We start from the raw sequence: 23,824 nt of genomic DNA on the forward strand, positions 1-23,824 counted from the left end.
GCCCAAATGCTGAATCAGCGAAAAAATTCGGGTGCTTCAAAACGCCACTGAGCAACTTCCACTGACATGAATAGCGGAGGGGGCGGAGCTTTGCGCCAGTTCAGTCTCTATCCTTTTAATACTCTATGGTGGCAACAGCTCTTGGAGTAGCAACGCTACGGTAGCTCTCCCTGCAGCCGATGCCATGTTTCGTTATGTTTAGCCACTTTTCAGTAGTTTGTGTTTCTGTTCAGTTCTGCTTTGTTTGTGCCTGTGAGAGAGGACGTCCGTGTGGTAGGTTTAAGTTGTAGTTATGCCAGGGTTTTGAGTCAGGATTAAGTTTGTTATTATCTTTTCTTTTGTTAGTTGTCCTAACTCCTGTCATTGTAAGTAACTATTCACATTCTGCAGAGCCTTTGTAAATATTCTGATACCCATTATATATTCTGAGCCATATACCTATTTATTCTGTCATTGAGCAAGCAACACTTGTACATAAGTATTTAAGTGCTTATAGTATTAAATACACCATCACCTTTATTCATTCATTTATATTTTTCATTTTTCCTCTTAAAAGCCTTGCATGTATACTGTTAACTGCCTTGTGTATTCAATGTCCAATAGAAATAAAAACATCTCATATGGCCGTGTGACCATTGTAGGGTATGTTATATAAAGATGTAAAGGGGAATTCCACTCAACATTTTACTATGTCATTAATATACCTTTTAGCTGTTGGTCTGGAGGTCTGAATAAATCATTAACATGGTGAAGTACATCTTGATGACATTCCCCTTTGTCATCCCCTTTAAATAAAATAATCTAAATTGGCATAAATGGCACATCTACTGTAGAAGCTCACAATGTATCGTATGGCGATGCATTGTGACCCTGAATTCTTTCAAGCTTCTTTTGTACGACAAAGTATAAATAATAATAAACAGGGCAAAAGTGCTAGACCAGACTAATCGATTTAGTTAATAACTTAAAAACTTTTATTTGAATGTTTTTACATTGACTCATGTTATAAACATAACAAATTATCAAAGAACGACTGCCAATTTAATTAGATTATTTAACTAATAAAAATTAAAAAGGTTAACTGACAGAATAATGGCTAAGAAAATAAGCCCTGGGGCAGTGTGACTACGTGCATGTGGCAGAAGGGTGTGTTAAGGGTGGGTTCGTTTTAGCAGGCCAGATTCTCTGTCCCCATCCCGGCTTATCCCACTGGGCTTATCCCAGATCTGCTGCTGACCCACCAGGGATAACCCCCGGGGTGGGACACACAGTGCTTAATGTCTATTCGGACCCCTGGCGAGTGGTGTTAACCCTTTGCCCTCTGACACACACACACACACTAGAGACCACTTGATAATTTTCCTTGTATCTGATTATGACCGAAACGTGAGCCAATCTTGCGAGCAAAGCCGCCTTACCCCCCCCCCCCCCCACACACACACACACACACACACATGATGATGTAGCACAGTGATTCTCAACCTTTTTCCATTTGGAGCCCATGCATTAGGTCAGTGGTGCTCAGCCTTTGACATGTATTAGGTCAGTGGTGCTCAGCCTTTGGTCAGTGGTGATATGCATTAGGTCAGTGGTGCTCAGCCTTTGACATGCATTAGGTCAGTGGTGCTCAGCCTTTGACATGCATTAGGTCAGTGGTGCTCAGCCTTTGAAATGCATTAGGTCAGTGGTGCTCAGCCTTTGACATGCATTAGGTCAGTGGTGCTCAGCCTTTGGTCAGTGGTGATATGCATTAGGTCAGTGGTGCTCAGCCTTTGACATGCATTAGGTCAGTGGTGCTCAGCCTTTCAAAAGTGTTCACAGCCCAGAGCTATTTTTTTAAGTATGTGAACCTGTGGACTTAGCGCCCTCTACCAATATTGACGTCAGGCGGTGATCTATATCGCAATATTTCTGACCAACACACACACACACACACACACACACACACACACACACACACACACACACACACACACACACTGTAGATTCACATAGTATAGCACAAAAACACTACAATATGTAGTGTTTTACCGTTGAGGATTTCAGGATCAATCAGTTATTGATGAGGCAAATAGTCGAAAACGCTTATTTCAAGGTGGTGGTGGTTGTGCTTCAATACATGTCATGCGGGGAGAAGTAGTGTACCATAATTAAACTCAAGATAAGAGAGAAGCCGTTTGTGTCCAGGCTGTACCCAAAACCAGGTATAAGCCATTAAGCCTGACTCTTATAATTATGAAAATGTCATTGTCAATGGCAATGGTGAACACCATGAGAATACAAGATGCCATTCCACTACACTTCCTCATCATTACCTTGATGCAGAACTGGTAGTCAGTGGGGGCGTTGTGAAGTTTCTTCCCTGTGATAACTGTGAAGACGTTGCTGTCCTCCAGGTCTACCAGCAGCTGCAGATGCCTCGGTTCCTGAACCACGGTAAGGGAGAGAGAGTGGAGACGAGGATTTCATCAAATGAATAAGAAAAAGTGGTTGCGTGAATGCGTGTCAACAATGGGTTTTCTCATTTCTGGAATTTGGTGCTAGACGCAAAATCCAGTACACCTATCAAAAATAGGAATTTTTAAAAAAAAGTCCCAAAAAGGTAGCACATGCAAAATGACAATGTACTCACATTTCCACGTATTTTTATTGGCACACACCAATAAACACTTACGTGTTTCGACTATGAGCCTTCAGAGGTTTTAATCACTTATGTCTCCCGATCTTGGGATTGTCAGAGGCGAAATAAAATAAAAATAGACGAACCCAACCTATACACGTGTTTCAATGAGCTTGTAGATTGACTATTTTCACAGTATGTAATGATAATCTGATAATTTGCCGACCCCCCCGAGGGGTCGCGACCCATGGGTTGAGAACCCCTGCTGTAATGGACTGGAAATGCCCAACATTGTTGCAAATTGCCATCGTTTTGCAGCGGTTTCTGTTTTGTGTGACGTCACACAAGAGCTCGATCAGCAACAGAGAGGAAGAGAGTTAAGGCCTATTCATAGTCTATTAGTAGACAGGTGATGAGGTGACCGCTATCACCTCAAAACTACAACATGACACTGAGCCACGGTGAAGAGAAAACCACCGCTCTCCCCAGCACTCGGTGGTCACCGAGACTCTCTCCGGGCAATGTGATTGATCTAGAAGTTGTTACCGTATGTTGTGCTGGCTATAGTAAACTTTATAATAGTTGCAATGAGAGCACAGCTCGCAAAAAAAATACCACAGAGCATAGCCGGGCAGCGCAACTCCTCAGGACACAGGATAGCACTGCCCGGATTTTATTTGCTCCGTGGTGATTTGTTCTGGTGAATTCACCGAAAACTCAACTATGAATAGGCCTTTAGGGGGAGGGAAAGGGACGTGGGAGGGAGGGAGCAGGTTGAATCGCTGCCTGTTTTGGTCCCTCCCGTGAACACTAACAGGTGCCGGGAGGAGAGGCAGTGGACCCGGTGACTTCCCCGCGGTGTGTCGGTCCGCCATCGGGGCAGCGGTGTGTGGACTTCCAGGCCCATGAGAGCGGCTGTGGAGTGTGGAGGGTGCAGCGTCACCGGGAGAGACCTGGTGAGTCGGCAACTTCCCTACGGCAGGCGGACGTCGCGTGTTGTCACCGGGCGATGCTGGCTCCGTTCTCTCTGATGGTCCAGCCTGGGACATAGACACAGTTGTGGGAGCGTTTCGAACTCTCGACAGCTTGGAGTGTCCAGAGGATGAGGCAGAAGGACTTGCGAGGTGTTGTACTGTCCCTGTTGTACTGTCTATGCCACCATATGCATGAGACTATAGCCTAGTCCTGAGCACCGTCGTGTGAACGAATATGGCTATCAGAGACGCTGCTGAGTGACATTCTTGCTGTATCATTCATGATTCCAAACATGTGTCATAGGCTTGTGATTGTAACATAACTGCACCCATAATGTTTGTGTCCTTGTGCATTTTCCTTTTGTGTGGACATAAATACATTCTTAAAGTGTGTGTGTGTGTGTGTGTGTGTGTGTGTGTGTGTGTGTGTGTGTGTGTGTGTGTGTGTGTGTGTGTGTGTGTTGCTTTGCGATGCATTGTCAGCGCAATAATCCGGCAACGCTGGGAAAAGCACATATAAAAAAAATCATGTGAAATATTTTACGTAAGTAAGAGTCTATGTTAAGCTAAAATCTCACAGTACCTTGGATGTTCCCTTGGTCGAGTAGTACAGTCCAGAACGTCGCAAGAACATGAAGAGCTTCTTCCAGGACTTGCGTCCTGGCTCCTTCATGTACAGATAGCCCTGGATCTCTGGACAGCTGCTGGAGTTCAGAAAGTTCTACAAAAATAAATTCACATACAAATGCACCCAGGGTGAATTCAGCTGTCCAGTGAAAACCTTGCCATATTAGTTTTTCTAAACTTTGGCGAAAATAGAAGCCAATCTACACGCTCACAACGCAGCACGTTGTGAGACATTGTGAGCTGAGAAGGTTGGCTACTTTCAGTGAAGAGATCTGATGTGTAGGGAGGAAAGGAATGGACCGCCTTGGGGGCGACCCTGGTCAACGTACTGTATAGCGTAGAAGTGGTTTACAGGTTCTTAAGTCTCACGGAAGCGTGTGTGACCTTAAATGTGCACACACGCATGCATGCGATACGAGAGCGCATTTTCACTGGAAACAAGCACCTCACCTCACCTGTAAGAGCTGTGACTGTGGGATGGAGCCGTCAGAATCCTGACACCAAGCTACCATCTGCTCTGGAAAAAAGTTCTGGGAAGAGAGAACACAGAGCGGAGAGGATGAGAAACCATTCCGATACAAGCGCACAGAATGCCAATCTTTTGTGCAGAGTGCACGTGCGTGTGTGTGTGTGTGTGTGTGTGTGTGTGTGTGTGTGTGTGTGTGTGTGTGTGTGTGTGTGTGCACACTGTGCAATGCATGTGAGTGATGTTCACAACATGGACCCGGAGACCAACAGAGAAAGAGCAGTGAAAGTAAGAGATAGGAAGAGAAGAGAAAATGTGGTAGAGAGAGAGAGAGAGAGAGCGCAGTGTGTGTGTGTGTGTGTGGGGGGGGGGGGTAGAGAGAGGAAGAGAGAGGTAAGACAGGATAGGCGGAGGGAGAGAGAGAGACAGAGGGAGGGAGGGAGAGAGAGAGAGAGAGAGAAAGATCGAGAGAGAGAAAGGGAGGGAGAGCGAGAGCACTCGGGTGCTGGAAAAGAGAGATGCAGCATGATCTCACCCGCTGATGTAATCCCCTTTAGCGAGCCGCGCTAGAGGAGCAGAGCTACTCTCAGCATGATTGACAGAGTGTGGCCAGCGTGCCGGTGTTTTACTGTGCTCATTACCACAGAGCTGAGGTCACTCGCTGGCTCTGAATCACCTTGGCAATAACGGGGATGTATGGCGTACCGTAACAGGACAAGCCCTGCACTGCTGCTGCTGCCGGCTGCACTGTGCTGTGCTGTGCTAACCTATGCTACACAGCTTAATGCTGTCATTATCAGTGTTGCCAGGTTGGCTTATTTTAAGTGACTTTTGGCTTGTTTTTCTGTAAAGTTGCTAGTAAATATTGGTAGTTGCGGGATGCCCGTTTCGTTTTCTAAAGTGCAGTTTCTTATTTAGAATGAAAGCAGACAGATACAGACTAAACGAAACACAACAAAACATCAGTCACAACATGTCATGCCCTAATAGTGTATCATACGGTATGGACCTGCACTATCTAATGTCTTGGGTTGCGAGCATGTAGGTCTGCTATTGTCAAATAGGATAGTTGAAGTGCTCATATTAGAACCACAGTGGAATCACGTCCCTAGTAGTTAAAAATAATATTCAATCAACGTTAGTCGCTTCTTCTGGCTTGTTTTCATAGACCCGATTTCTTATTTCTCTTGCAACCTCTGGCAACACTGGTCAAACCAACCACCTTAGCGTAAGACTCCACAGAGTGCTGCGATCGACGACACAGTTAAAACTCACCAGGGGGTTCCTGAAGAATTCATATTTGGCATAATTCTTCCTGAAGAGGAGTTTACTGTCGCTGCTCATGGAAGCCTGCACCTGAACCACCATCTCATGGTCCTCCAGACACCTCTCTGTGCACACACACACACACACACACACACACACACACACACACACACACACACACACACACACACACACACACACACACACACACACACACACACACACACACACACACACACACACACACACACACACACACACACACACACACACACACACACACACACACACACACACACACACACACACACACACACACACACACACACACACACACACACACACACACAATTAGCATCCTTCATTTGCATGACTAGACTAGAGTATTGTTATCTATTGCATTCTACAGTGATGCAGCAGAACATGAAACAAACACACCCATTAACTGTCTTAAAAGATCTACATACTGTAGATGAAGCGATGGACAATAGGGGGCGAGAAATTAAGCAAGAGGGTGGAGAGAGAGGGAGAGAGAGAGAGAGAGGGAGGGAGGGAGGGAGGGAGGGAGGGAGGGAGGGAGAGAGAGACAGAGACACACATACACCCACACCCACACATAGAACACAAGGTCTGACAAAGCATTTCAGAGGGATGATGTCATGTGTTTAGGCCATTTGCTGCACAGCAAAATCCAGAGTGTCAATTGAACTCTTTTTGTTTCAGAAGAGACAGCCGTGTGAGAGCATCTGAGCCACACACACACTTTCGATTAATCAAATAATTGAAAAACGTATACAAGCACACACAACGTTAACTTGTGGGGGGGGGGGACATAAAATGGTTAAATATGGAGATAGCTTCTGCCTGACAGTGATTAGTGTGTGCGTGTGCGTGACTGCGCGTGTGTGTGTATTCTCCCTCCGTTTAGAGTGCATCTCGATAGTCGGTGCAGCTGATTAGGAACTGATTGAAGGATGTTCTAGTTCCACATTAGCACTCTGGTACAATTGCACATACACACAATCATGAAATGATGGCAACTGGGATTTAGCCGTAATTCCTCCTTCCAGATTAACTGGCACAGTCACCGTTTTATTGAGGGCGAATGTGCACGCAACACAAGGGGCGTGCACGCACACACAGACACACAGAGACAAACACATATCTCACTGGAACAGTAGTCACAGTTTAGGTGCGTGCGTGCGCATTGTGTGCGAGTGTGCGTGCGTATGTGAGTCTCTGCGTGCGTGCGCACGTGCGTGCGTCTGTGTGTGTGCGTGGGTGGGTGTGTCCTGGCTGCTAGCAGGGGAAATTCCTGTGGAGGGATGAGGGGGGGAAATGATTGGCTCAGAAGCCTAGGGGCTCGTCTGATGGAGAGCTGTGATAGGTCCCTCCCCGCTCTGGTATGACGCTGAAGTCCAGGCCTCTCCGCCCTTCCCCCCTCACTCCCTACCTTCCCTCAGTCTCTCTCCCTCTCTCTCTCCATCCCCCCTCCCCTCTCTTCCTCCTCCTCTCCTCACCTCACATTCCATCCCTCCAGTGCACTTTTCTTCCCCCCCTTTTTTTCCAGAGACGACGTTCAAGCTCGCAGTAGAGTACAAAGCGATCCTTTGACTCTAAAAATAAGACTCGGGAGGAAAGCCTCCTTGCCGAGGACAAAGACAGACGTGCAACAGCAAAAAAAAAAGAGAAAGAAGACAAATTACAAAAAAAAGCTTCAAAGAGAACAGAGGTGAAGCACGAGCCGCCTCTTTTTTCTCTCATGTGAGTGGAACATGGAACCCCCCCCCACCCCACCCCACCCCCCCACCCCTACCAAGTCATATAGAAGACGTACAACCACTAGAGCCATGCTCCAGTGAGCATACACACCGAGTTACACACGAAAAGTGTCCCAAGTCCCACCTGCACAGTGGCACACAAAGGAAGTAAAGACATGTACACACACACACACACACACACACACACACACACAAAATAGCACACCAAAGACCCGTAGACATCACACACACACATAAGCGCGCACACCTGTATGTGCACGGACGTGCATTCACAACCACGCAGAACATGCCCTACGTCCATCCCCGCGAAAACTACGACACTTGCAAAACAGCACAACGTACATGATACGGACAGGTACATACATACAATGGGTAAGCGTCCAGGCACACATGCTTGCATTCCATGACACACATCGTTTCCATATTCAATTTCATTCATATTTTCAAATGGAAATAGATCTACAAGCTCAAAACGATGTGACGTGTTTTGAGCTTTCATATTTTAAGACATTACATTATGTTAAGTAATTTGACATGTGCCCTGTGCAACTTTCGTTTATGAAGCCTAAAAGATACAGCATATTGTTTTGGTTGTTCAACGTTGTTAATTATTTGTGTGAGAATGAATCGACTAAAACGCATAACCATGACAGCCCTAGTCCGTACCTACCGAGACCAAGGAGAGGGTGATGCTCCACCAGCGTCCAGCTGTTGTCGTCCAGACAGTGGCTTTTATAGACCAGCAACTGGCAGACATCTCGGGCCGTCATGTCAGCTGGGATCTCCACCACCTTGCCCGCCCCATCCTCGCTCCACACCTTTACGATCTGGAAAACAAAAGCGAAGCGTGGTTAAGCACTCGGCGTCGGAAAGGACTACTGTGCTGCTTGGTGATGACGATACACAATAGAATTAGCGCCGAAGAGTATACAAGTCCAAGAAGTCCATCCACAAGTCCCTATGGTTGAACTTGTACTCTCTTTGGAGTTCAATTACAGCAACACTAAGGATGTAACTGTACTCAATATGTTCAGTATACATATGTGTCAACGTTTATCTTTTGTGGGCTTTGTCAGAGGTGGATTAAAAACTCTAAACTAAAAGAAACGGGTCAAAAATTCAAATCCACAAAATGAGACAAATGAGGTTGCCATTACCTCCACCTCGAAATCCTTTGTCATGTCCATGGGATGAGAGCGACCCCGAAACTCTCATTTACATTGTCACTACAGCACAACAAAATAAAAGAAACGCGAGAGATGCTTCCGAAAATCTTTTGTGCAAGTTCCAGCTTTTTGTCCACGGCTCTAGCTGTCCATGAGCACACACGCACACTCTCAGTAACAAACATCCACCAGCAACTGGACTGGTCTGTGTCCGCACAGGAGTGCACACACATAAGCCTGTGCACGAGTACCGATGCGCACGTGCACACATGCGCGCGCTCACACATTATAAAAACTAACACTATCCATGTACTCTCGTTTCCTCTTGAACATGCCTCTATAAATATCATTGTTGGGAGCAGCAAGTGGGTATAGTTTACAGTTGAGGTACCTCCCATTGTTGCGCCATTTTGAGCCGTTTCGGCGAAGTGCCCAGAGCAACGTTTGGATTGTGTGTAATTTCGCTTCCTCAGGCCCATGCTGATAGCCTCTACTCAAATAGCTACAGTTCAGCTGCTTCGCACCAGATCAGAGCAGATATACCAGGTGAACATACCTGAGATACAGTACACACGCATACAACAGCACACACACACACAAGCAGACTACCCTCTTGGAAACTCAATATGGTACACGATAAATGAACACTTAATTACATACAGTATGAACACAGTTCATACAAATATGAACATGCTTGAGTACGAGTAAAGCTACACATCAGAAAAGTGAACGCAAGCTACAAATACAGCAAATGTGCCTGTGTGTGCCTGTCTATGTGTGTGTCTCTGTGTCTGTCTGTCTGTCTGTCTGTCTGTGTGTGTGTGTGTGTGTGTGTGTGTGTGTGTGTGTGTGTGTGTGTGTGTGTGTGTGTGTGTGTGTGTGTGTGTGTGTGTGTGTGTGTGTGTGTGTGTGTGTGTGTGTGTGTGTGTGTGTGTGTGTGTGTGTGCACACACCCACACTCCAATATCCTGTGCCCACAGCAGGAAATTTGCTTAAAATTCGGTTGCCTTGTGCTTTCGCACAAAGCAACCACAGATGCACTGCTGAAAATGACATGAAACAAGGCACAAAAAGCAGAGGGGGGCACAGAGAATGAGGGCGGGCAACGCCACAGCTACATGGAATTGCAAGAAACACAAAACTACGCCAACAACAGTGGCCGAACATTACAAAAAAAAAACGGAATCACCACCACCGCGACACAGGACTCCATGCAACAAGAAACGTAGTCACAGATCTCTCTCTCCCTGCCCTGTAAAGCTAATCCTTCCTGACTTGCCCCTTCCCAAAAAGTCAATTTTCCAACACAACATTTCTTCACAAAGTTTAGACATGTCAAGATTGAACAAAAGAAAAAGCTCAGAGCTTTATAGTAACAGTAACTGCTATGGACACACGCACAATCACATGCACATACAGACAGACACGGTTCGCTGCGTTAAATGGAGAAACAAACAGTCAAGAGTCTTACCTCCACAGCCTGAAAGAGGCAACAGTCTGGAGAGCAGGATGGCATTTTCTCACTGAGACCCTGTCCAGTGACACAGGGAGACAGAGCGAGAGAGGGAGGGAGCGAGCGAGAGGAAAGGACAGGAAGTCAGGAAGAGAGGGAGGGACAACAATTGCCAAGGAGAATGCAAGAGAGGTAGAGGGAGAGCAAGAGGGAGGGAGGGATAGAGAGAGAGAGAAAGAGAGAGAGAGAGAGAGAGAGAGAGAGACAGCCTGCCCCTTCTTCTTGTGCTGGGCAGGATAAAGGCTGAGCCGCGAGTGGTGTGAGGCAGCGATCCTCTCTCTCCTCCTCTCCCTCGCTCCCCCCTCTCCTCTCCTCTTCTCCGAGGCTCAGTCGGTGGATTAGCCCAGTGAGAAGCCGCTACCTGTCACGTACTCCGTCTCCTATCACTCCCCCCCCCCCCTCCTTCCCGGGCCACAAGGATTACGATGCCAAAAACGTTGCCATTGGATGACGTTACAGTAGACACCTTACCGAAAAAGCCCTCTCTCTCTCTCTCATACAGTATACGAACACGCCCATAGTCACGGTCAGACCAGACACACAGGGATAAAAGAGCCAGCTCAGGCACCAAACTACTAAGCCAATCAGTGGAACCGCACACACACACGCACGCACACGCGCACACACACACACACACACACACGCATACATGCGTGACAGTGTTGCCGATTGTCATTATGCATTGTGTTCACATTTTAGAGCTCCCTCACGGTTTCAATTCTCTCTCCCTCTCTCTCTCTCTCTCTCTCTCTCTCTCTCTCTCTTGAAAAAGTAACCCCTGTCTCTGTTCTTTCTCCACCACTCCTCCATTTCTTCCCCCCCTCTCTTCTCTCCTTCTCTATGTTGCTCCTCAGCTGTATGTGAAATACTAGGAGGCGGTGTGTGTGTGTGTGTGTGTGTGTGCGCGCGCTGCTGGGGCAACATGTGTGTGCTGGGGCAACATGTGTACCAGATAATGGCTTATCATTTCAGGTCACAGCAGAACACGTACACGGGTCCATTTGGACTCTCAGGGTGAAACTTGTACTTTGCTGTAATACAGCCACTTTCAACCTGGTGTCCCTATTTTTGTGAGAATGTACAAAACAAATTAATGTAAAAAGCGAATGAGTCTCATGGGCCATTTTCGCGTGCCAAGCATATCACTCTGGGTTTGGAGGTTCTCCTCTATGTCAGGGCTGGACGTTGGGAAGCATATCACTCTGGGTTTAGAGATTCTCCTCTATGTCAGGGCTGGACGTTGGGAAGTTGAAGTAAATTTTTCCCCCCTTCGTCGTCGTCCCCCCCCCCCTGTCTGAAACCACGGATCACGTGTCAGACATAAGGACTTACAGGGGGGCTGGGGGCGGCATAGAGGTGGAGGAGGGGGCTATGAGAGGCAAGGGCATTGCTCAGCGTTTCTGCCCTGCCTCAGGGGAGAGGTGTGTGTGTGTGTGTGAGAGAGAGAGGGAGGGGGGGGGGCTGAAAGAGGGAGAATAGGGGCAGGAAAGAAAAAGGTAGAGGGAAAAAGAGTGGGAGGGAGGAACAAGAATGAAACAAAGGCAAAAGAGAGAGAGAACTAAGGAGGAATGTCAGTAATGTAATACTGAGTCATAATCAGGCTCATGTGTGGGACGGCCAACCCAGCTGGCCCCTAATACAGTCTGCATGAGAAATGTCAACCAAAAACGCAACGCACGCACTACATGCAAACTATACTACACTACACGCAAGCTGAGGAATCAGAAATGTAAACTATGCTAACCATCTCCAGCCCGTGAGGTTTTTGGTGGTCGACTCCGACGGTCTCAAAGAGAGTTTTAACACCATCTGGCAAGAAATGTAGCACCGCTGTGTGCACAGCGGCGATGCGTGCACGACACGTGCACACACACACACTTGCACGTATCCTGTACGTAGCCAACACGTGAAGCAGTGAAACAATGGTGTGAGCAATGGGTGGAAGGTGCGTGACGTTTGTGTGATCTCCTAGCACTCCACTCATCACATGGAGTCAGCAGGCCACTTCCTTCCTTCCTTCCTTCCCTCCCTCACTGTGTATCCTCACATCATGAAATATTATTACTGTCTTTCTTTCTTTCTCTCTCTCTCTCACCCCCTCTCTCTCTCTCTTTTCCCCATCCCCCCACTACTATTGTCTCGTTCTATAGGATGGAGTAAGGGGGGGGTTATTGGTCCCCTGTGCTGCTTACAGTAATCAATGCTGGGGGAAATAGATTATCTCCATTTCTCTCTCTCCTCCCAGCACACACACACACACACACACACACACACACACACACACAAGCTGGATTGCAATGTCATGAAGAAATAGCCGCTTGCACACACACATAAACACAGACACACATTGCACGCAGAGGGTCAGAGGTCACACAGTAATCTGCGTGGGGTCAGGCCCATTTGACCAAAAAGGTTTATGGACGCCTAAACCAATCAGGCCACGACACACACACACACACACACACACACACACACACACACACACACACACACACACACACACACACGGCACAGTCAAATTCACATTGTTATTATTTAACTCTGAGAGGGTACAAATGGCACCAAATGAACCCGTATGCACCCGCTCAGAGTTACATGAACACTCAGGGGTTTACTGTGCACTTGCGCAGGCACATACGACCAATTGCATGGTTTTAAGCGAATGCAGCTCTTTTCCTAAGTAGTATTCTCAGAGATGACTGTGTGAAGGGAGGCAAAGTGTCAGAACCAGACAAAGAAAATTGCAGGATGAATAGGACAGAGGAGAAGACAAATGAAATGTTGTTTGAAAAGCGTCTTTCCGATAACGAGGTTAGATAATTGGATAATTGGAAGGTGTCGACCACGTCCCGGTTCAATTCCGGCGGGAGACGTGCGTTGCGTGTCTCGACCACTGCTCAATTTCCTGTTTCTCTATAATGTCGTGTCTGAAAAAAGGAAGAAAAAGCAAACCTTTTAGGGATAAAAAGGGGCATTTTGAGAAGCGCCCCCCCCCCGCAAAACTACGATTTTATATTAATAAATGAATAATGTAAATAAATAACTAAATAAATCATGTTAGTTCCATTGATCCAAGCCGGACACAATCGAGTGAGTGATTGATTGACCATTCAAATAAACGTGCTCTGAAAATGCACGCAGTCCACCCATTTTACCAATTCCGGCGGGAGACGTGCGTTGCGTGTCTCGACCACTGCTCAATTTCCTGTTTCTCTATAATGTCGTGTCTGAAAAAAGGAAGAAAAAGCAAACCTTTTAGGGATAAAAAGGGGCATTTTGAGAAGCGCCCCCCCCCCCGCAAAACTACGATTTTATATTAATAAATGAATAATGTAAATAAATAACTAAATAAATCATGTTAGTTCCATTGATCCAAGCCGGACACAATCGAGTGAGTGATTGATTGACCATTCAAATAAACGTGCTCTGAAAATGCACGCAGTCCACCCATTTTACCACTTAACATGGCAGCCTATATGTAGGGTTAAAACCTTCACAAATGTTTGTTGTGAATGATTAGATGAACCAGGACAGGAAACTGACTTTTACACTGGCAGAGTGGGGAAAGTCCCACCAGTGCCCCCTAGAGTCTGTGTTGCTTGTTGCACCCAACCAGAACAAAGTGGTTTGGCTTCCTTTTAGAGCCCCACAATCTCACTAGTGCATCTCAAAATACAAGTGGCAAAAATAAAATTACACTCATGGAAGAAGGGGCTAATTAGAGAGAAGGCCATGATGTCATCAGAATCAATAGGGCAGGCTCTCTTAAGAGTGGGTGCTGCGGCACCCTATGGGTGCCTTGACGCAAACCTTCAGAATACTTTAATTCAATATTTGGAATGTATCAATGTCACCTGCACTTTACTTGGTGCGTCTTTACTGGGTATAACAATTATTTAATCTGTATGGAAACTGATACTCTCTCAAGTTTTCCTTGTGACATACTCTATCCTAGGGGGAAGGTATTAAAGGAGCATTCAGTGATTTGGGTGATTTGGAAACCCCCAGCAGTGATTTTTGTACTTTTTCTGTTTTGTATGTGTCTATGGAGTTAACATTACTCTAGTGTTTTCTATGTGTCTATGGAGTTAACATTACTCTAATAGACCCCCAGGTGTTTTGTATGTGTCTATGGAGTTAACATTACTCTAATAGACCCCCAGGTGTTTTGTATGTGTCTATGGAGTTAACATTACTCTAATAGACCCCTGTCACCACCAGCTATGGGACGCAAAATCTGATCACCATTTTCCTAGATTACAAGCAGGATTTTCAAACCTCCATAAATCGGAATCCAGGAGAGCTGTCCTTGGTGGATCTTCTGCCAAAGTATTAATTAATTCGTTAATTCGGTATTGTTGCAAATTGTAAACTTAAAATGACGTGTTACACTGGAATATTACATAATGGAATATTATATTGCATACACACTGAATGCAGCTTGACGCCGAAACGTGTCCGTGTTTGCTGTGTTTGTCCATGTGCTTTAATATGAATTCAAACTACCAGAAGGAACTTTGGAGTGCTGGCTATTTCTTTCTCAAAATGAAGTAACATAAACATGCCTCAGCACTGCATCTCTCTCTCTGCCTCGCACAGAAAAACTTAATAAAAAGCAATAAAAAAAAACTATGTCATGGCGTCTTAGAGTCTAAAAAAAGCCCTGCTAGCAAATCAGTAGGGTGCATTCTCTGGTGCACAGCAAATTCCATGGCAATCCAGCCAGTAGTTTATGAGATATCTTTGTGGCCAAAGTGCTGGATGGACCGACAACAACACATACGTTTTACAAAATTGGAGACACCAGCTTTAATACATCATGGCACATTTATTATAGCTCAATGAAAAGGTTATTAGATATCTTATCAATAAAAACAACAGAGGAACCTTATGAACCCAGTCCTACCCAATATATTATGTATGCAGCGGTGACAGACACCCATGGTATCAGGACACCATCATTTAGACCAGCTCTCCAACTTTGTTTTGTTTTGCAAACACTAGAGTGCCGGTAGTTCACAGTACGCATGGTTCTTGCAGAAATAGTCTTTTGGAAAGGAATACCAGCACTCACTTTGATCCATTTAGGATTTCTCATTTATTACAGGTTCACTGCCAGCAGCAGAACATGCAGGCGTTTCGGCCCACAGGCCTTCCTCACACTTGTAGCTCCGTGAAAAACAATTAAATCCTATATACTGTACTTCATTTACTGGGTTTATACCAGGGGGGCAGTCAGACAGATATTTTGTGAAGCCACTAAGGAAATGAAAGTTCATATAATGGCCTGTTGTGGCGCTGTCATTGGGCTCAAAAAACCCCATAGCCCCATAGAAGTCCATGTATTTGGGCCCAACTTCACCTCGACTGTATTACCTTAATAAACATGGTCATGAATACTTTTTGCTTCCAGTCACTAGTTTAAAGTCTCATTTATAATTTCATAATATTCTTTTTGTAAAATTATGGTCCCATTTATAAAAAAAATGACCATAAAGTCGCGCATGTTCTGAGGGGCGTGGCTACCGTTACAGTCTATGAACGGGATCCCCCACCCACTCGAGTCAAAATAAAAACCAACGAAGAAGAAGGGGGGAAGTCCCGCCTCGTTGTCTGGGCCAGCCAATGGCCAGCTGGGCCCAAACGGATCTAGAAAGATGGCGACTTCCATTGCAAGGACTGACAGGCTTCATTTTACGTTCATGTTAGACCCGCGGAACGCTTTGTCCATATTTTTTACAGTCTATGGTTTATACTTGGCCCATTCCGTTTTTCCCTGAAAATGGGCGATTTACAATCTGCTTTTAAATAGGCTATTTTCAATTAGTCTACGCCTACTATCACATGCCCAGAAGGACACTATGGATTCAAGTGGTTACATGGATATCATACTCTTTTTGTCACTGACCCTGATAACTCATTACTGTTATTATCGTCATTAGACTGTTATTATCGTCATTAGACTGTTATTATCGTTATTAACTATAATAACAGTCTAATGACAATACTAACAGTCTAATAACAATAATAACAGTCTAATAACGATAATAACAGCTGCAAAGCAGTCCAAGTTCCAGTCGTGCTCCTGTTAAGGATGACTTCCCGCTGACATCATTGTCTGGGTTATCTTTTTTAAATGGTTCTCGGGGGAGCCTCGCCCTGAAAGAAAGCTATAGTCTGCCAATGTGAATGACACTTTTGACAGGCCTAAAATATAGCATGCTGAAAGCAGCCATTGTCGATTATTATAGGCCTAGGGAATCCCTGCATAATGAACATAAAAACGTACAGTATGTGGCACACATTAAACATTATATCTCTGCTGTCTGGAATTAACCACCCAACTCCAAAATGTACATTTTTCAGGAAATTAAATAACAAGTAGAGTTAAGTTATAGAACTGCAACTTATAGAATGTGCACTTGCTGTATCAGAACCTTGTCTTTATCACAATTGAACGGTCAAATTATGTACTTGCACTGCTGCTACAAATTGCATTTCACAATTCACACAGTACTATTCTTACTAGCAAATGCAAGTAACTGCTCACACTGTCGAGCCCTTGTCTCGCATATTGTATACCTTAGTGGGGCTTTCTGTAGTCACGTTTGCAGTCTGTAGTCATGGTGTGGTAGGGGAGAGCGGGCTTAGTGTCCCATTGGCCGTAGGGCTTAGTGTCCTATTGGCCGATAGTTATAGAAACGGGTGGATCCAATGGAGTTATGAGGTTTTGGCCGAATCACTTTTTAATACTTCATTGGGTGTTCAATAGCACTAATATATGGGAGGGAAAAAAACAAAGTTAGCTGGTTTCTGCCAGACAGCGGCGATATGGGAATGTCACAGTGAGTGTAATGCAACGGTTTGCATCACAGACACACAGTACAGGACATACATTATGCAGAGACTGCAGTAAAGGTTTATCTGTTCAGCGTTAAAAGCTAATGTTATGGGTTGTTTGCAGAACATGGTGGAGAAACCGCATGTTTGTGTGTGTGTGTGTGTGTGTGTGTGTGTGTGTGTGTGTGTGTGTGCGCACTTGTACTGAGAAATGTCTCGTTGAAGGGTTAGGTCATTGCATTATGACAGCAAGCAAAATAGAGTTACTGCTCTGCAAACACTTGAAAGAAACGTGTTAACCCACATAACGGACACAGACACACACACGTCTGACTAATACATTTGCTCAGACACTCGTGGTTCTAACTTAGTTACGAGTCCTCCCTAGGCGATGGACTAAACTCAATTTAGTCCTTTAACTGACGGTGCCAGAGAGGCGACACATACAGTATAATGACCGTGTCAGTAGCTCCAAAGAGCCAGTGCTAAACTGATATATGGAGTGCATACAATATGTACATCAATCTGATGAGGACACTCATGGGCATCTGCAGATCTTAACACAAACACACACACACACACACACACACACACACAGCCACACACGCACACGCGCACACACACACAGCACCTGATCTGATTGCAGTGGATCAGGAGACCCTTGCGTGCAAAGGTACATCAGCTGACCACAAAGAAAGGGAGAGGGGAAAGAGAGGGGGGAGAGAGAGAGGGGGGAGAGAGAGAGAGAGAGAGAGAGAGAGAGAGAGAGAGAGAGAGAAATGGGAAGGCTTTGTAAGACTCCAAGCTTTAGTATTAAATCATTTCTTATAGCGTAGTAAATCACCACCATATATCCCTAATGTCCTTGGCCGCATATAAAAGCAGGTAGTACAGTACATAAGGCAAGAGTGCAAAAGCCAGAGCAAACCCCGGGTGGCTGATAAAGACATGCCGCAGAGAGGACCTCTATCCCTGGAACCTTACCAAGGCCCTGTATAATCCATGGTATTATGGGGGAATTGTACAGTGCAACATTGCCCTCACCACAACTTGCGTGGGAAACTGCAATTGTCAGACTCTAGCGCAAACTACGCTAAGGCTACTGAATTAGCTCAGCCTCTTATCAGCAGAGCTGGGTTCGAGGTCAAGGCGGTTGGGCGCCCACCCCCATTACTTCTAAAATCACAACTGGGCAGAGCTATAGCTTAATGGCATCAGTCCACGATAGCCAGAAAGAGTAACCCATTTATGTTATCAGGGATCGTAAATTCATCACGCTATACGCAGACATGCACACAATTTATTGCGCAGGATCCATGTACAGGGAAAAGTTAATGATGTGACCTCGTGTGCAATGGGGGGAAAAAGGTTGAAGCTTAGTCAGGAATGTTAAGACTCCCAACTCAACAGCTGGATGGGGAGGCAAGGGAGGGAGCGAAGGACAGAGAGGTGAGAGACAAAGAGTGGGAAAGAGGAATAAAGGGAGATCAAGAAAGTCTGAGAAACAATGTCTATTTTTGCTAGTGAGATTTGTATGCAGTGACGTGACCCTACTCCCGCTCATGAATTTAAATTTTCACTCCACCGGCACAGATATATTTCAAGCTAAATGTTTGTTTACAAGATTCACTGCTTCACCGAGTATATGAGTTAGGTTTTAAGGCATGTCTGAGACTAGTCTGTGTTGTTAAGTCATACAGGGGCAACTGGCGTCACTTAATGCGACCCGCAGGTTAATATCAGAATACTGATATATTATTGATTTCAGCTAATTACTAGTATTAAAACGTTATTGTCTTTTTTATGTCCAATGCATTTGTATTTAGTTCATAAAGTTAAGATACGGTATAACTAAGGTACATTTTCAGGATTCCAATTCAAAAATAACAAAAAAAATAAATAAATCAGGATTTCAATTCAAATATAGCAAAAATAGCTGAACTACAAGCTCAAAACGCATCGCACTGCGACGCGTTTTGAGCTTATAGATCGGCTATTTTTGCTATGACAGTAATATATGCAATGTGGCCCTCTGGAGTGAGTGGAAATATACGTAGTGGCCCTTTTCCATCGTCAAAGTTGCCCACACCTGGTTTAAGTGACTGGTTCTCTACGGGGGGGGGGGGGTCCCACTCCCAGGGGGTCCACAGCTAGCCTAAATGATCGATAGTTACAGCAGGAACCAAATATGGACACTTATGGGTCTGTAACTGAAGGTGCATTACGTTCCATTTGTGCACTCCCAGGTTTAAATTAACACTGAGGATTTTACAGTGTACACTGAGGTGCCAAATATTAAAATTAAATCAAATAGGGGTTCATGCATGGCCTGATGCATATTATGAAACTGGTGGTCCTTGAGAGTTGGTTGAGGTTGAAAGTCTCAGTTGCACGCACGCACGCACGCACACACGCACACACACAGCTCGTCCTTAGTCCTTGCACCACCTCACGTCTTCTAACTCATGTGAGACATTACACAACATGGCATGCAAGCCGAGCCACAGAGGCCTGGAGCTGAACACAAAGACGCAGCCAGTCTGTCCCTGATTCAATGAAAGCTTATACATCTCAGATCTGATTTGATCGCCTACTGGTTTCATCTAATCAGGCGCTAGACTGACCACGGGGAGTTTTGGACCATTACAGCATATTAAGTGTTTGGTGCGTCTACACGCATTCAGATGAAGCTTGTATAGCAGAGGCGTGTGGAGTTGGGAATTCCGCAGTTTCCACAATGCAGGAGACACGGGTGAAGCCTAGAAAGCCTACATACTGTAGTACACTATGGAGACACGGGTGAAGCCTAGAAACCCTACATACTGTAGTACACTATGGAGACACGGGTGAAGCCTAGAAAGCCTACATACTGTAGTACACTATGGAGACACGGGCGAAGCCTAGAAACCCTACATACTGTAGTACACTATGGAGACACGGGCGAAGCCTAGAAACCCTACATACTGTAGTACACTATGGAGACACGGGCGAAGCCTAGAAAGCCTACATACTGTAGTACACTATGGAGACACGGGCGAAGCCTAGAAAGCCTACATACTGTAGTACACTATGGAGACACGGGCGAAGCCTAGAAACCCTACATACTGTAGTACACTATGGAGACACGGGCGAAGCCTAGAAACCCTACATACTGTAGTACACTATGGAGACACGGGTGAAGCCTAGAAACCCTACATACTGTAGTACACTATGGAGACACGGGCGAAGCCTAGAAAGCCTACATACTGTAGTACACTATGGAGACACGGGCGAAGCCTAGAAAGCCTACATACTGTAGTACACTATGGAGACACGGGCGAAGCCTAGAAAGCCTACATACTGTAGTACACTATGGAGACACGGGCGAAGCCTAGAAACCCTACATACTGTAGTACACTATGGAGACACGGGCGAAGCCTAGAAACCCTACATACTGTAGTACACTATGGAGACACGGGCGAAGCCTAGAAAGCCTACATACTGTAGTACACTATGGAGACACGGGTGAAGCCTAGAAAGCCTACATACTGTAGTACACTATGGAGACACGGGCGAAGCCTAGAAAGCCTACATACTGTAGTACACTATGGAGACACGGGCGAAGCCTAGAAACCCTACATACTGTAGTACACTATGGAGACACGGGCGAAGCCTAGAATCCCTACATACTGTAGTACACTATGGAGACACGGGCGAAGCCTAGAAACCCTACATACTGTAGTACACTATGGAGACACGGGCGAAGCCTAGAAACCCTACATACTGTAGTACACTATGGAGACACGGGCGAAGCCTAGAAACCCTACATACTGTAGTACACTATGGAGACACGGGCGAAGCCTAGAAACCCTACATACTGTAGTACACTATGGAGACACGGGCGAAGCCTAGAAACCCTACATACTGTAGTACACTATGGAGACACGGGCGAAGCCTAGAAACCCTACATACTGTAGTACACTATGGAGACACGGGCGAAGCCTAGAAACCCTACATACTGTAGTACACTATGGTCGGGCAATCAACCGCAAACATACGCTGCTGTCGGGAGGAAACCACCTAAATCCATAGGCTATTGAACGTGCGTTACGTCTGTGTGTTGGTTAAAAAAATATTGAACCAATGAAAAGTAGACAAAACCACTTAACTCCATTGGAGGCTCAAACTGTCTGCTAAAGCAGTTAAATCCACCACGTCTCCCTGATCTCGCTCATAGGTATAAAATAATTGAGAAACAGTTAATACTGTACATTTATTTATTGGGACCCTCTCGAAAGCGAGATACTGTATCTCTAAATAAAGAATTTCAAACATATATATAATTTCTTTATTTCTTAAATATCAACGAATAGACAACAACAAAGTTCTAATACCGGTAGGTTTTTTTAATTGAATAAATATTGGTCTGATAACCCTGCATACAAAAATAGCTCATCTACAATATGGCTAAAGTGATTAAAACCAGGAAAAGAACACACTTTTACACAGTATTAATATATCCAAAATCCCTCGTATATCAATATAATATCCATATATTGTCCAGCCTCTTAAGCCCACGGTGCAGTGGAGGCCAGTCAGCCTCATGGTATGTTCCTAAACAAGTAACAACACTAATTAGGATAGGCGCCGTTGCAGTTTGTCTGTGAGTTTCCTGAATTATGGTACTGTATGTCCACAGCTTGCAACAGTAGCAAGTGCCGTGGGAAGGAAAAGGTAATAAAGCGTAAAATGCTGTTAAATGCGTGTATAAGTTATCCGAAACCAAACAGACAAATACATTTTATAACTAGGACCAAATGAAGAGTATTCCTTTCCTTTTGTTAAATGTTGGAAATATTTACAAAATACATCACTAAACGGGTTATTACTGTAGTTGATTAATTGATTATTCAATTTCTGGTCAGACACATAACAATAATTTGACTTCTTGGAAAAGAGACGTGATGCAACACCCTGCCAACTTGCTTTTGGGCACACGCACGCACGCACGCGCACGCGCGCGCACACACACACACACACACACACACACACACACACACACACACACACCTTTGTGCAAACTGCAAAGTCGCAGTCTGACTCTTGAACATGTGAGATGATGTCAAGGAAATGCATAAATAATGCTTTGTCTCCCCTAGTGTGTGTGTGTGTGTGTGTGTGTGTGTGTGTGTGTGTGTGTGTGTGTGTGTGTGTGTGTGTGTGTGCGTGCGTGTGTATGAGTATGTGTGTGTGCACGTGCACGTGTGTGTGTGTGTGTGTGTGTGTGTGTAAAGGGTCATCTAAAATAACTTATTGTTCAGGGCGGGCATCCTGAGAACATCTCTGACGAGGACAGGAACATTCCCTGGACAGGGGGAAGGAAGAGCTAAAGTTCGACCAGTTGCAACCTGGCCTCCCTCTTTTGGGCATGTCGTGTTTTTGGGGAAAAAATAAACAAACAAAAATTTCCATTTTTTTAAACTTTCGTGAAATAGCCGACAACTTGAGACTACAAGTCTCAAGTCGCCATGCGCTGTGAGCTTGTAGATTATTTTACTACAGTAAAGTTTGACCTGATCAGTTCCGCAAATAAATATTGTGAAAATAGCTGATCAGATCAGCAATTTTTGTCTCTTCATTATTTGACAAATTGGCCAATATTTGACCAGTTTTTATAGTATCGTTTGTTGATAATAATGGTAACGGTACTTCTTTTCCCCTCTCTTTTTTAAGCATTAGGCATTAAAAGTTCTTAAATTATCACTTCATGATATCACGATGTCACACATTAATTTTAACTCTGTACCAATGATGGTGGCAGAGTGAAATGAGGAATCAGGTGGTCGAGTGCTAGCCTGGCTAATAAGCCAGACCGAATCAGCCATTGGCAAAAGAAAATTGCCTGCCGGCGGATTACAGTCTGGAGAGGCTCAATTGCACACCCATTTCCTACACCAGAGCACTGGTGTGGCCAATTGGGACACGGTATGCAATATGGGTGGGCTTTGGTACAGTGACGTTCAATGCTTGAGACCTTTGACTGACAGTAGCTCTGACCAATTCCGTCAAAGAGAAAATGTTTGAACCCACCCCCCGGGAAACAAGATCCATACACAGAATCTACAGACTGAAATACCACACGACAGTGTGATTTGAGTCTGGCTTATTAGCCAGGCTAGTCGAGTGCCTGTTCCGCTCACAATTAAAGACCAGATCATTGTGCTTGTGTCCTTGTTGGTGTCATTCATGTGGTTCCCTATAACGTTCCCTCCTCTTCCATTTGTCACTGACTAGAGGCAAACTCATCTAACGTAAAGACACCGTGTTGAAGGTGTGCACTTTCTTCCCCACTCTCTTTCCCGTACTCGTAAAAGGTACCCTCCAAAGGAGTACAAGTTGTGTCCGACTGCAATGGCATCACCGGAGGATGTCACCAGTGTTTCTTTCAGGTGTTCCGTCCAGTGAAACATTTTATCAACCAGCACCTCTGCAAATCACTGTTGACAACTAATGCTCAAAAACACTGCACTGGGTCTATAGACCCACAGTACATTCTCAATGTTCTTATGATGGTAGCACACAGTCAATGGCA

General features: G+C 45.2%; 1 protein-coding gene across 2 annotated transcripts in view; it reads right to left on the reverse strand.

Annotated features, from left to right (window-relative positions):
- LOC308332272 (growth factor receptor-bound protein 10-like) overlaps positions 1-23,824 on the reverse strand; it is an 87,823-nt gene that overhangs the window by 13,716 nt on the left and 50,283 nt on the right. For both annotated transcript variants that reach the window (XM_080788071.1, XM_080788070.1), the window contains exons 6-10: positions 8,405-8,561; positions 5,963-6,078; positions 4,677-4,751; positions 4,178-4,315; positions 2,316-2,426 (exon numbers count right to left, since the gene is read on the reverse strand). In XM_080788071.1, the coding sequence (XP_080644197.1) occupies positions 2,316-2,426; positions 4,178-4,315; positions 4,677-4,751; positions 5,963-6,078; positions 8,405-8,561 (597 nt within the window). The remainder of the gene's footprint in view (positions 1-2,315; positions 2,427-4,177; positions 4,316-4,676; positions 4,752-5,962; positions 6,079-8,404; positions 8,562-23,824) is intronic.

This window comes from Protomyctophum bolini (genome assembly GCF_963924005.1).
Source record: "Protomyctophum bolini genome assembly, chromosome: 17".
Lineage (NCBI taxonomy): Eukaryota > Metazoa > Chordata > Actinopteri > Myctophiformes > Myctophidae > Protomyctophum > Protomyctophum bolini.